General features: G+C 34.1%; 3 protein-coding genes across 3 annotated transcripts; 1 reads left to right on the forward strand and 2 right to left on the reverse strand.

Moving 5' to 3' along the window:
* Positions 1 to 11: 11 nt before the first annotated feature.
* Positions 12 to 2,608, forward strand: LOC131935468 (uncharacterized). The gene is made up of 2 exons (XM_059291861.1): positions 12 to 402; positions 1,432 to 2,608. The coding sequence occupies exons 1-2, from the start codon at positions 234 to 236 to the stop codon at positions 1,980 to 1,982; spliced, it is 720 nt and encodes a 239-aa protein (XP_059147844.1). The 5' UTR covers positions 12 to 233; the 3' UTR covers positions 1,983 to 2,608.
* A 337-nt stretch (positions 2,609 to 2,945) lies between these two features.
* LOC131935467 (uncharacterized) lies at positions 2,946 to 4,552 on the reverse strand. Its single transcript, XM_059291860.1, has 2 exons — positions 4,109 to 4,552; positions 2,946 to 3,933 (listed from the first exon to the last, which is right to left on the reverse strand). Exons 1-2 carry the CDS (start codon positions 4,396 to 4,398, stop codon positions 3,015 to 3,017), a joined length of 1,209 nt encoding a protein of 402 aa, XP_059147843.1. The 5' UTR covers positions 4,399 to 4,552; the 3' UTR covers positions 2,946 to 3,014.
* LOC131935459 (uncharacterized) lies at positions 4,506 to 6,365 on the reverse strand. The gene is made up of 2 exons (XM_059291853.1): positions 5,288 to 6,365; positions 4,506 to 4,651 (listed from the first exon to the last, which is right to left on the reverse strand). Exons 1-2 carry the CDS (start codon positions 6,363 to 6,365, stop codon positions 4,506 to 4,508), a joined length of 1,224 nt encoding a protein of 407 aa, XP_059147836.1.
* Between the last annotated feature and the right edge of the window lie 5,623 nt (positions 6,366 to 11,988).

Here is an 11,988-nt window from a genome sequence, read left to right on the forward strand (position 1 = left end):
CTTAGGCTGCGTTTACACTACACGTCGGCAGACCGAATTTCTGTTTCTGGCAACAAGGCCGAACAACTGGAAAGCAAACAAAAAGTATAATCCAGTACTGTTGGTTACACTAGATCCGAACTCATCGTCCGAGTCTTCAGGCACCTGATGATGAACTTAAAATTTTGTTTCTGTTCTGACGGAAAACACATTCTGATGAAAATTTATCTGGCAGGGATAAACAAAAAAAGAAAATGGAGGGCTTCAGTACAAATAACGTTGTTGTGGTACTTGACACGGAGAAGCTTATTTTACTAGTTCAAGAGAGAACGCCACTATGGGATACATCGAACCCATGCTACCACAATAGAGACATCTCAAAAAAATTATGGTCTGAAATAGCTGATGAACTCGGATGTACAAGTTAAGTAACAAATTAAGTCATTGTTGTGATGTGATTCTAGATCTATATTCATTCTATTCTAAATTTCTATACTAGGAATCTAATACTTAACTGCTTAACTACTAGAATTACTAGATCTAGATCTAGATCTAGATTCTTGCTTACTTTAGTTTAGACTTTTAGTAGACTAGCTTTAGACTTTAGCGGCTTAGCCCCACTTTTACTAGATTCTAGATCTAATCTAGATCTACAATCTACTAGATTTAGATCTAGATTTTAGATCTAGAATCTAGATCTAGTAGATCTAGTATTCTAGATCTAGTACTAAAAGTCTTCTAGACTAGATCTAGTGATTGATTCTTCTACTCAACTCAATTTTACCACTACTTTTGAATCTAAATCTAATATTTAATAGTTAATTAGTATTAGTATTAGACTTTAGACTAATACTAGTAATACTAATTAAGTATTATTATTTACATTTAAACAAGGTAGTCTAGTAGAAAAGTCTTGATAGCTATCTATCTACTCTACTAACTTAACTGAACTTAATACTTAACTAAACTAACTAAATGTAACTGATGTAACATGTTGCCTACTCTGTCATTGACTAATCAGTGATCACTAATGAATGATTATTTACTATTTAGTAGAGAAGAGACTAATGTAATTGATTTAATTAAATTACTAATAATCAAGTAGTAAATTACTAGTAAACTAGTAATAAGTAGTAGAATTAAAATTAAATTAAGTAGAATCTATCTATAGGTCTAGTAGGCCTAAATGTAGAATATAGATCTAGCTATTTATTAGTTAACTATTTAACTACTATAGTCTATAGTTGAACATTTTAATTTTTACTGATTAGCATAGCTACTAAATATTAAATATCAAAGATGACTGTTTTATTTAATTATTAAATTAGCCATTAGCTTATGTAAACATTTAATTATCAGCCTGTAGAAAGAATGGTGTCTGAATTCAGAAATAAATATATTAAATGGAAGTTAAAAGCATATAATCTAAATTGTTTTGTTTGTATATTTCAGTGTCACAAGCAAAAGCCAAATGGCAAAATTTACGAGACACCTTTAGGAAAGAGCACACAAAGAACATAAAAAAAGTAACTGGAAGTGCAGCAGCTAACACTAAAGTACCATGGAAATACATAAATCAATTAGCATTTTTAAATGATGTTTTTGTTTCTAGACCAATGCTAAGCAGTTTTCCATATACATCAAGTTCTGAATTTAGTGAAACTATTGTGGCTGAAATAAATTTCAACAATTCGGACTCACTGGACGAAGCTGCTGTGCGAGATCCAGAAATAGTTCTGCCAATTGAAAAACCAAAGCTACAATGCAAAAGAAAGGCAGACAAAGCTGACGCCATTAATCAGTTGATAACATTAGAGAAAAAGAAATTAGAACAAATTGAAAAGATTAATGACAAACAGGAGATCAAGAATGATGATAACTACCATTTCCTGATGAGTTTATTACCATATTTTGAAGATATGCCTAAAAGAGTGAGCTTGTTAACAAGGATGAAGATACAACAAGTTATTTTTGACACAATTGATGATGCAGACTGTGAATGAGCAATGTGTAATGATTAAGAACTTTGTATGTTATCTGTTATTACATAGTCTTCTTTATTCTTGACTAATGTTAATTATTTGAAATTACAAACATGTTATTGGTTATTGAGTCTAATTATATAAAAGTATTTCAAGTATGCAATAATGCTACTAATTTGTTTTATTTCAACTGAATCATCAGTGTTGTTTCAAAACAGTACATTTGATCTTGTGATTTTGTTATACGGGTATTGCTAGAAACTGTATTATTTATTTTTATTCATTGACTTGTTTTTGCTATTATTTATCACTTTGAAATCATTACTTTCAAGTTTGTTTATGGTGAATTTGTGATTCTACTGATATCCAGTTTTTCACTACTAGCTTGTAGTAAGGCTGATGTTCTTTTAACTATTACTTGTAGCCTTAACCATGTAGTCAATGTAAATTATTATCTAATAGTAGTACCTGTAGACTACTAACTAATTAATAATTGCTATAGATTTAACTATGTTCTCATGATACTGTATTCTTAACTCTACTAATTTTTATCCTCATGGTAAAAATAATAGTTTCATTCAAAAGTAATAAATTTGTGGGTACATATAATCCATCAGAAGTTTAAGACCCTATTTGTTATTTTGATAAATAATACGGGTCTGAAATAATGTATTGTTTCATTAATTATTAAAGCTTATTAAATTAATTACTTGATTTTTTGTTATGGCTGTATAAAAATTAAATGTGTTAATAAATTTCTTTTTATTTTATTTAAGACATCTTCAAATGCAGTCTTAAACTTATTTTCTTTTAATGGTAAATTGATGAATTGAAAGGTGTGTTGAAGGATGTTACCTAATAAGAATTCAATGCTAGCTAGAAGGTCTGACAAGCAAGAATATATATATATATATGGTAACTTGACCAATGGTCTCTATATTTTTATGTATGCCAAATATAAATAAAATATAAACAACAGTAGCATAACAACCAAAGAAGTTTATTTCAATTAAATACCAGTGGCATCAAAACTTAAAATTGTTTTATAATATCTTAGATAGTGTAAGTATTTAGTTTATCATATTGGAAGTGTACAGCTCCTTCAGCATTGAAATATGCTTTGAACTGATCTCTAATATTGTAAGCTTCTCTACCAGCTCTGTTATAGCGTTTTGATTTAACACACTCTGCTGCACTGGTAACAATCTCCAAATTTATATTATGCATCATAGTTTCATTAATTCCCTCTTTATCTATAATGATATTGTGCAACAAGCAAACAGCAGTGACTAGTTTGTCTATGTGTTTTGGATCAACTTGTAACTCTGTCTTTAGACATCTCCATTTAGCAACTAGTATTCCAAATGCACATTCTACTGTACGTCTGGCTCTACTATGCCTATAATTGTAAACTTCAACATCATGTGGAACTGTTGCTGGACCTGAGCTGTAGGGGCGCATTAGGTAATCCTTTAAAGGATATCCTTGATCTCCTAGTATAACATAAGGAAGATTAAAAGTGGTCCCAGGTAATTGTCTTGCTTGGGGGAAAGGAAACAAACCCATTTCTATCTGTTTATAGAGATTTGACTCTATAAAAACACCACTGTCACTTTGCCTTCCATATGCTCCAAAGTCTACACTTAAAAATTTATATCTAGCATCTACCAATCCTTGAAGGATGAGTGAGTGAAAAGTTTTATAATTAAAGTATTTTGAACCTGATAATTTAGGACATTTAATTCGAACATGCTTCCCATCAATGGAACCAACACAGTTTGGGAAATTCCATAAATCTTCATAGTCCTTGGCACATTGCTCAAGCATTACTGCTGTTGGTACTGGCATATGCTTTTCAGTGAAGCAGTTCCATATAGCATCACAGGTCTCATAAATAATCTTGGCAATAGTTGAGTGGGCGATTCTATATGAAAAGGCCAAAGATCTGAAGGCTAATCCAGTTGATAGGTATCTGGAAAAGAAATTAATCAAATTAAACACTAAAAGCAGGTAATGACTGTATTGATCTACTCCCCACTACTAGGACATTCCAACCTAATTTAAAGCTTAGTTATTGCTTTTTTAATGTATAGAACACATCTGTTAACTATGGTATTTAGTGTATTAACAGTACTACAGACACTTGCCTCAATGTCACCGCCAGGCGTTCCTCTGGAGAAATGCATTTCCTGAAGCTACTCTGTTTTTCTATGTACGGCCTAATATTGTTGAGTATGTACTCAAAAGTGTCCCTGTTCATTCTAAAGTACTCGTAGAATTTCTGGGGCTGCTCCAGCAGTTTTGGAAACAAAGTGTGAAATTCGCCACATTTTTCTCTTTCAGCAAATATAGGATTAACCCATTCCTTTTCGTTTAGTAATAAAATCTTGAGAAGCATGTTTTCTGCTAAAAAATGAATCTTCATTTGGTCGTCCATTTTTGTTTTGAAAACAATGCCTGCCGGTAGTCAGACATACGTTCTGACGGGCTACAGTGTAACCGCTGGGGCGCACCCCTCTTCGGCAGATTGGACAACACCTGACGTCAGATGAAAAAATTCGGTCTGCCGACGTATAGTGTATCCGCAGCCTTAGGGAACCATCTGGCATGTTCTACCCACACGTCATCTTCATCTTCCCAGTTCCTCAGACCCCCACCACAGAAGAAACAACGGGCACAGTCGCCGTAACCTTGAAATTAACATGTAAACTATTAGTCAATGTGAAAGTAACTTTTTTTTTCAAAATCAGGAATCTTAAATTAAGATGAAGCTATATTGATTTTAAGTGACGTTATCGCAAGGACTGAAATCAAAAATGGAATTCAACATTACATTTTTAACTTTTACGTTATTGCAAGGACTGAAATCGAAAATGGAATTCAACATTAAATTTTTAACTTTTACGTTATTGCAAGGACTGAAATCAAATATGGAATTCAACATTAAATTTTTAACTTTTATAAAAAAAATTCAAAGAAACTGCTTAAATATCAAGTATAAAAGAATTCAAAAGCGATAAAAGATGAGTTACATTCAATATAGCACCTGAGAGTTAACAACTTTACAGACCAATAACAAATGGTCACAAATGATCTCAAACTCATAATACAAGTTCTGAGAATACATCTTTCGCCTGGAAAATATACAACTTTTGGCTCATGATATATACCTTTCGCTCCCCCCCCCCCCCTTTTAAACAAAAAAAATCTCGCCTTCTTATAATACAACTCTCGTCTTCATATGATACAACTCTCGTCTCCACATGATACAACTCTGATCCATATCATACAACTTTCACCTCTGACTGACAAAATAATTGACCAACCAGCATAATAAAATCCAGCAGAAGCCAGTTCGTCTATCGACAGGTGATGTCCTCTGGGCCAGTTCTCGAAGGTCTCCAGTCGCTTGATCTTCAGGGCGTATTCGATTCTCTTGGGTCTCTCGGTGATGATGGCGAGATCTCTAAAAGTGGGAGCAGCGCCCCCTGGTTTCTTTCTTCTTGTGGGGGCGTGGTCTACAACACCTGTTGCCTGATTGGTTGGTGTGGTGATGGCTGGAACAACTTCTGTGGCGCTGTGTTCTGTGTTGTTAAGGGCGGTTGACGCAGGTGTATTGATGAGAGGCTGGGTTGATTGTGTTACGGTTGATTGCGCTACCGTTGATTGTGTTAAGGTTGATTGTGTTACGGCTGATTGTGTTATTGTTGATTGTGTTACGTTTAATTGTGTTACGGTTGATTGCGCTACCGTTGATTGTGTCACGGCTGATTGTGTTGAAATTGCACTCTGTGAGCTGTGTGTTGAAGTTACAGTTGTTGCTGTATCATTGCTAGTAACAGCTCTTAATGTTGTATTTGATGTCAATCTAGATGAGTTCGTTGAAACTGGGATTGAAGTTCCAATCAAGCTCGACTGTATTGAATTTGTTATCAAAACGCCATTTTGGGTTTGATGTGAAGTCGTCGCAACTGTCCCTCTTGTCTCGAGTGAAGGTAAATTATTCTGTGTTGGATCTCCGAATCCTGGCGTGACTTCTTGAAGAGAAATAACAGCGGCGGCGTTCAAAAGACTTTGTGCTGATAAGCTGCAGGTGATGAAAGGCACGTTACCGCAGTTGACACCTGTCACCATACAACACCCAGGTGAGATGGCAGCGTGCACGTCTCGCACAATGTCCAGAAAGTTCCAGCCACCCTTGGTCACCCTGCAGAAGTAGCAGGTCACCGAGTCGTCGTTATTGCTGCCACTTCCGGTGTAAACAAAACCATCCGAGGCTAGCTCGGCAGCACATTTTGTACAAGAGGACGGGTAAGTACAAAAAGTTGACAGTCTGTATTTTTCTTCTCTGTAGTAATGCCACGGGAGACGTGTTTTATTCCATCGTTCGACAATATTTTGCATTAGTAGCTTTCAACAATAGAATCGCAACAGTTTCATTTATTGTGTGGACGCTGGTTGTTCAAAGGGTGTTTATCAAATATATAATTTAATTTTAACGGGTAGAGTTTGTTTTGTTTATTTCCTAGAAAGCAGACAAAATATTTTTTTTTATAAAGTTTAAAACATTTTTGTAATTGGCTAATTAGTATGCATATGTGTTTATTATTCTATATCCACGCAGGTATTTCTCTGTTATATTCAGGTTGTTATATTTTAATGCTAAACTTCCCGGCTGTTAGGGGTCATTCATAAATGACGCCACGCTTTTTTTGGACGATTTTTACATCCCCTCCTCCCCTCCGTCACACATCTTCACAAAAAGCCAGACCCTCCCCTAAAAGGACGTCACACCTCAGCCTACAACCCTCCCCCCCCCCCTCAAAATTGCAGTTGTCTGAACTCTATCAACATAGAGTATTTTAATCAATTCCTATTACACTTTATTAAAACAGTTTTTTTTAAAAGTCTAAATAAAGGCTTAAACTTCTAAAACTTCTTTTTTATAATGCAAAAGTGTGACGTCACACCATCTGACCCCCCCTCCCCTCGCCTTCATCACACACTGTCACAAAATAATGGACCCCCGACCCCCTTATCTATACATTCGTGTCGACGATAAGTGACAATACTGATAATGGTGACGTGGAGCGCGAAGTTAAAAATATCTGCTTTATAATATCAAGCAATACATTTCTGATTTCTTCACAACCTCCTATGGCATGTGTGTCAACTAAATAACATCCTTGTTTGCTTTTTGTGTTTTTAAACACGTGAACCTTACATTATTTTTTTTTCTCTTTCTTTTATTGTATGGTGTAGGTGTCTTATTACACTTGAAGCCTGATGAAAGTGCACGACACTCATACACTCCATTACAAAACTCAGTGTTGCTCATTTTAGTTGGTCACGTGCCAAAAGAATTATGCTCGCCCCAGCTTTCAACTGTACTCAGTCTAGTGCTTGCTGGTGCCTATACATACATAGCAGCGCTGCAACATATACAACTACAACAGAAACGCTTGTAAGCATATATATGTTAATCAATTTATTTAACTATAAATCATCATCTTCTTCATTTCCCATTCGTGTTCAGGTCAGGTAGTGCAGATGAAGTAGAGTTCATCTGTTTCAATGACCTCGGCTTACAAGGGGATAATGTGGTCAGCTAGATATCCAGACAACATGGAAAAGAACGGTAGAAGAAGAGGCGAAAACAGCTGGGTTCACATGGGCCCAGATTAAGGGAGCAGCCCAAAACCGAGTCCGCTGGAAATGTGTGGTTGCATGCAGCCCTATGCTCCCCAGGGGCCACAAAGAAGCTTCCATAACGTGCGTCAGGTACCCAACAGGGCTGGGTGGACCCATGGACGTCCTATTAACTCGAACCCAGGATCCGAACCCGAGACTTTCATATTAGCAGTCTTAAGCTCTATCATCCGACCATGTCGTCCTCAATCATACTTATCACATAAAAGTCGATAACCAAATGTACCAGTAAAAACATGCATTTCTATTTTTAGCAAATGATAATTTCACTCCGCGCTCAACTGTGTCGTGTCTGAGACTTCTATTATTCAACGTTTAATTAATTAATGCATACAGTATTTGGGTCGTGCATTAAAATTTACATTAGGTACGAATGAAAGCAACACATTTCCACACTATCAAAAATTAGCAAGCCTCTACAGTACTAAAACGAGTCTTACCTTGTAACGCATGCGAGATTAAATGACGAATTACGTGGCGCGCGAGTTCTATTAATACATTTGTCCTTCACCTCGAAAAGGGAATATCCGACCGACGAATGTTAAGCATAAAAAATGTAAACAAAGGGTCGTCCATAAATGAAGTCACACTCGTTATGTGGAGGGGAGTCCGTAATTTTGTTACGGTGTTTGATGAGGGGGGGGGATGTTCAGATTGTGTGACGTCACACTTTTGCATTATAAAAAGGCAATGTTAAAAAACGAGTTTTAGCAGTTATTTCGCCTTTTAGAAAACAGTTTGAATAAATTCTTTTAGTAATAGATTAAATTACTCTATGTTGACAGAGTTCAAACAAGATTTTGGAAAAAAAATTATCGATGTTTTAAGAAAAATTCATCTGTCATTTTGAAGGAAGGGTGTAGGCTGAGGTGTGACGTCATTTTACGGGGTGGGTCTGGCGAACGGGAGGGAGGTAAAAATCGTCAAAAAAGCGTCACGTCATTTATGGATGACCCCTAATCTCAAAATTAATTTGTTTTTCTATGTTGTATTTCTGTAATTAGAAATTCAAACTTTGGTATTTCTCTGATAGGCTGCTTGAGCATTATGTGGCCTTCATATAAGCCGTTGTAATCACAAAACAAGTTCGAACATTTAATGAGCGTTGGCGCAACTTTATCCAGACAATGTATCTTGCTAAAGATATATTAAAAATTATTGTTACAGCTACTTTGAGGTTTTTGATGCTTTAATAAAGCGTTTATGGTACTTTGACACATATAACCAAAAACTCGTACAAGTATGTTGAATGCACAGCACTATTGTGTACTTTTAATCAACCACTTCCATACCAACATGTCCACTCCAAACAAATCGGTATCTAACACAGAGCATACTTATCGCTCGACAAATGTGGTATATAACTTGCAGTTAAACGCTTCCTGTAGAACTATTTTTGAAAATAAATTAAAAATTTGAATCCAAAAGTACGTTAAGTTGACTAACTCCAACATATTATCATAATATATAAAAGCCCATGTGCGCACTTCTCTCTCTCTCTCTCTCTCTCTCTCCGCATGCCCCGAGCCTACGAGATCAGTATCTTATAAAAGAACTTAAAGATACTGGCTTTTGTTGAAAATCATATGTTGGATATTTTAAACATTGAAACTAAATTGTATTTAAAGAAAGAAAAAAAAAAAAGAATTATTCCAATGTAGAAACACATTTTTTGATTATGCAAGCGGAAAAATTGTTTATGATTGTGACAAGAACGCAATAAACAATGACGTCAAATGCCACATGCTTAAACTACGAAAAGTACACAATACTAATGGCGTCTTCTTCCAATTATAGTTTTTGAAGAAATAAACTATTTCATTTAAATTTGATTTAAATCTAGATCAAGATTCTAAAAATCTACATTTCAAGACGCACACTATGAAATGTATACAATATTCTCTGCCAAAAGTAATACAGCTTACTTAATGAGCATTGAACAGCCGGGTTTTTAACAAAATCATTTGAGTCTCTTAATCAGTGTGCATTTAATATGGTGTGTGTTGTGTTGACTAATAGAGTATATAACTTTTTTTCTAAAAAGTATTGTAGCCTATATTATTTTAAATGTGTCGGATTTTTTAGCTAATTAGTTATTTCTTTGCTTTGTCGCTAAAATGGTTCAACCTGCAGTAAAGCACATAGCGTTTTGACCAATAACTATTTTATAAAATATTTACTCAAACCTGTTTAAAACTAAAAATGTATAGGCCTATAATAAAAGTTTAACGGGTACCGACGGCTAGTAAAATATAAATCGCAATCAAGGCTAGTTAAAGTAAAAAGGTAACATCTATATGTTCTTTACTTCTCTTCTTCTTCTTCGTTCTTAATTATTAGTGTTGAAGGGGGGTCGAGATTTATCGGCCAGTGGGTTTGAACTCGAGACTTTGTTCGAATTTATCAACCATGAGCTTTTTGCCGACTCGACCACGCCTCCAACACAATTAAGCGTTACGTGTCAACTGGTTATGCGCCATTGAGGCCATTGACTCCGATTTCAGCCTGCTTTTCTTTTTGGATTTGCTTCCAACCAAGAACAAACTACAAGGCAGCAGTTGTTTTTAATTTTGGAGTTGTCTCTCCTAGAAGAGTGGCTGTCCCCAGCTAACGAGCCTCATCTGCCCGAGGGTTCGAACTCGAGACTTTTCGGTTTAGCAACCATGAGCTTTACCGACTCGACCACGCCGACCCCGTTCTTTACTTCTAAATTCGTGACGTTACGTAAAACAGAATTTTTCGACGTTCGAACAAAAAGTACCTACACAACGTGACAATGTGTGTGACATCGCTTCTCATTTCTTGTGAATGATGGTGTTTTCATAGTCACTTGATTTCAAACTGGAGTCGGTAAATTTAATGAAAAAATATAAGGAAAATAAATTCATTTAAAAATCTGTAAAAATAAATCTGGAATATATGTATATATATATATAAATATATATAAATATATATATATATATATATATATATATATATATATATATATATATATATATATATATATATATATATATATATATATATATATATATATAAATATAGTTATAATTGTGTAATTTATTCATCATTTAACAGCTTGTAATTAATTTTTTATGAACTTAGTAAAGTATATTTTCGTAACATTTCAAATATAGTACCTTAAAATATCAGCAAAATAAGCAAGTTCTCAAAAGCATGTAATACATTTACTTCACTAGAACGATGATTAATTATCTACCTCTAATTTTATGATAGTATTGAATAAACTCATGTTGCTGAAATTTCAATTTTTAACCAATAGCTCAGCAAAACCAGAAATATTTTTAAAGGTAACTTCGCGGTAAATCGGGCAAATGAGGTAGAGTTAACCTGACTATGATCTCAGTGTAAGATGAGATAGCATAGTCAGTTCTATCTCCAGATCCTTAAATTATTTAACCTGTGTTTAGAAAATTAAATTTTAAGTGGATATTGTGTTGTTTTTTTTTTCTATATTTTTCAATTCAACATCTGAAACATTTTAAATACTTTGCCATGTTCGACACATAAAATTAAGTAATAAACAGCAAAACAAAGTAGCAAAACAAAGTTTGGAAACAATTTTGGTTGTCATGGAAACCCGTAAAAACATCGGCCATTTGAAATTTTGCAGCACGTTTAAAAGCGCTAAAGCTTTTTTTTTTTATTATTCATGTATTTAAAGCAATCAGATTTACACTGCTTATATTTCAGAATATATTAAAACTTTTGTCACGACATTTTTTGATAGGGCTACTGGTCTGAATTCTACATGGTCCGATATATCGTACTATACTTGTTGTGCGAATTTGTTTTAATAATAGTACTTTTTAAAAAAAATCTTTTTAAAAATATGGCAAGCGATAAAATTATTGTTACATTTAAAAACTAAAAGCTGTTTGGGAACCATCAATTACACTAACTTTCATATTTTTGAATTATTATAATCAGTTGAAAAGCTATTTATAATTATTTTATCTATTAAAAGATTTTTTTTTTAAAACCGCTCTCAACCTTTCCTTGAAGTAAACCGGAATAGCCAGGAAAAGTAAAACAATGAAAATCAGAACATCTGTTTTACATGATACATGATGTATACCCTAGTATTGTATTTATATTAAATAATATAACATCCCCCCTCACCAAAACACACTTACTTTGCTAATCCAAATTTTAAAAAAAAGGTGTTTGCTAAATTACTATTATATTACTAGTATTTTTTTTGTTTGACTATTTCTAGCTTTAATAAAACCGGAAGTGATTTTGTACTTATTACACAAATATTCAATTTCGTTGAAAAATATGCTTTCTGGCAACA

Source organism: Physella acuta, unplaced genomic scaffold (genome assembly GCF_028476545.2).
Source record: "Physella acuta isolate Inbredline_101_S28 unplaced genomic scaffold, ASM2847654v3 ptg000145l, whole genome shotgun sequence".
NCBI classification, from domain to species: domain Eukaryota; kingdom Metazoa; phylum Mollusca; class Gastropoda; family Physidae; genus Physella; species Physella acuta.

Bases quoted from the DNA above. Each gene is read 5' to 3' on its own strand.
- LOC131935468 (XM_059291861.1), top strand. From the start codon at position 234: ATGGAGGGCTTCAGTACAAATAACGTTGTTGTGGTACTTGACACGGAG. The intron at 403-1,431 runs GTTAAGTAACAA...TGTATATTTCAG, and splicing joins TGATGAACTCGGATGTACAA to TGTCACAAGCAAAAGCCAAA.
- LOC131935467 (XM_059291860.1), bottom strand. From the start codon at position 4,398: ATGGACGACCAAATGAAGATTCATTTTTTAGCAGAAAACATGCTTCTC. The intron at 3,934-4,108 runs GCAAGTGTCTGT...TTTCTTTTCCAG, and splicing joins CGCCTGGCGGTGACATTGAG to ATACCTATCAACTGGATTAG.
- LOC131935459 (XM_059291853.1), bottom strand. From the start codon at position 6,365: ATGCAAAATATTGTCGAACGATGGAATAAAACACGTCTCCCGTGGCAT. The intron at 4,652-5,287 runs GTTGGTCAATTA...GTTAATTTCAAG, and splicing joins TGCTGGATTTTATTATGCTG to GTTACGGCGACTGTGCCCGT.